Below are 1,609 nucleotides of genomic sequence, written 5' to 3'. Positions count from 1 at the left end.
GCAAATTTTTTTTTAATAAATTTTGTTTTTTTTTTAAATTATCAGTAGTCAGGTGGTTGTGTCAAAAGATGTTTTTTTAATTAAAAGCCTTAGCGGGAAAACCCTTGCGGCCAGAATAATTAAAAGGAAAAGGAAAATTTGAAAAAAAGGTATTTATGCCAATGGGTCTTTCATGGATCATATTTTCTTTTGTTAATATTTATTAATTTCTTTTAAAAAATTCTTTAAACCTACTGATTTGGTTGTTTCATAGGTGATTTTGCTTTGTGAATGTTCAGAAATGATCACATCCACCTTTTCCTATGTAGATACGTTGAATTGTACATTGCTTCGTGCGTCATCTGCCGGCTTGTCTGACCGATTCGGACAAGATGAGTTTGTTGTCACAGTTTGGCGCTTGTCGGGTTCGAGTGATGACCTCTGACGGTCCGTTGAAGCATTGCGCGTTTGCTTCATTTCGAAGTGTCCAAGAGGCGAGAGTTGCCCTGCTTCAGTTGCATCAGTTGAATGTGGTAGGAAGTAGATTGGTTGTCACTTGGGCCAAGGCGGAGGATCGCCATTGCATACCGACCGTTTGGGATTCGGCTGGCAGCAGTTGCGCCTCGGAAGAGCTTCGGGGAAGCTTGGAACAACAATGGGCGCTTTGCATGGCCGAACAGAAATGCCCCACCGTCAGTCAACTGGCCTACCGTTACCCTCGGCCCAATCGGTTGGCTTTGCGTTGTAGTCGTGATGTTTTCAATGAACCCCGATTTCGAGCCAACTTTATGGTACTATATGAATATTATCAGCATGCCTAGGACTGGCAAATACAATGATGACCAACGAATACCCCGCGAACTTGTTCATACTTGTTGTTTCAATCTGCATATTCTTCGTTGGTTTTCAAAAATGAAAGAAACATGCTAACTAACTAGAAAGCTAATAAGAAAAAAGCAAATTTTATTTTTCTTGAAAAATGTTCCATTTGAAACTTTCATGTTTCTTGATTTGATGCTTTCATTGAAAAATTAGGTGCACAAATTGTCCGTCCAACTTTGTCGTCTGTCATATTAAACAAACGACGACAACGTTCTATATTTTTAATCGAATAATAATAATATTATTATTATTAATATTAATCTGAACAATGTCAGCTAGTTTCTTCTTCACTGTAATGGGAGAAAGTTGGTTGAACAGAAGAAAAATAAAAATAGAGCTTTTACCGACCATTTCAGATGATAGTAATCTGCACTGGATAATTTGAACAGAAATGAATTTTCCATCATCATCATCAGTGTTTGTTTAATTTATATAATTTTAAAATCACACAATTACACATTTATGTTTATCAAAGCGATAATAATAATAATAATAGTGATTAAAAAATAACACATAAATCCATAATTGTCCAATAATATGTTGTGGCTTTGTAAAAAATGGATTCGTGAAAAAAAAAGCAAAAACAAAAATCTTACAACAGAACAGAAGAATCGATGTTACTTTTACATTTTCTACACTGCTGACGGTGATGGTGATGGTGATCATTGAAATAATGAAAGTGTTAAAGCTTTGACGAAGCAGAAACTGAACGCCGCACGCACGTACATACGCTCGTTCACGCATGCTA

At 36.4% G+C, this 1,609-nt stretch overlaps 1 protein-coding gene across 1 annotated transcript; it reads left to right on the top strand.

The window, feature by feature from the left end:
• The first annotated feature begins 371 nt into the window (after positions 1-371).
• Tsp_15603 (RNA-binding protein 40) lies at positions 372-800 on the top strand. The gene has a single exon (XM_003367963.1). It carries the CDS (start codon positions 372-374, stop codon positions 798-800), a length of 429 nt encoding a protein of 142 aa, XP_003368011.1.
• The last annotated feature ends 809 nt before the right edge of the window (positions 801-1,609 follow it).

This window comes from Trichinella spiralis, assembly GCF_000181795.1.
Source record: "Trichinella spiralis strain ISS 195 chromosome Unknown Scfld3372, whole genome shotgun sequence".
NCBI lineage: Eukaryota > Metazoa > Nematoda > Enoplea > Trichinellida > Trichinellidae > Trichinella > Trichinella spiralis.
The sequence above is the reverse complement of the archived record's forward strand: the minus strand, read 5'-3'. Positions and strand labels throughout refer to the sequence as shown.

Coding starts and splice junctions, on each gene's coding strand:
- Tsp_15603 (XM_003367963.1), top strand. CDS start 372: ATGAGTTTGTTGTCACAGTTTGGCGCTTGTCGGGTTCGAGTGATGACC.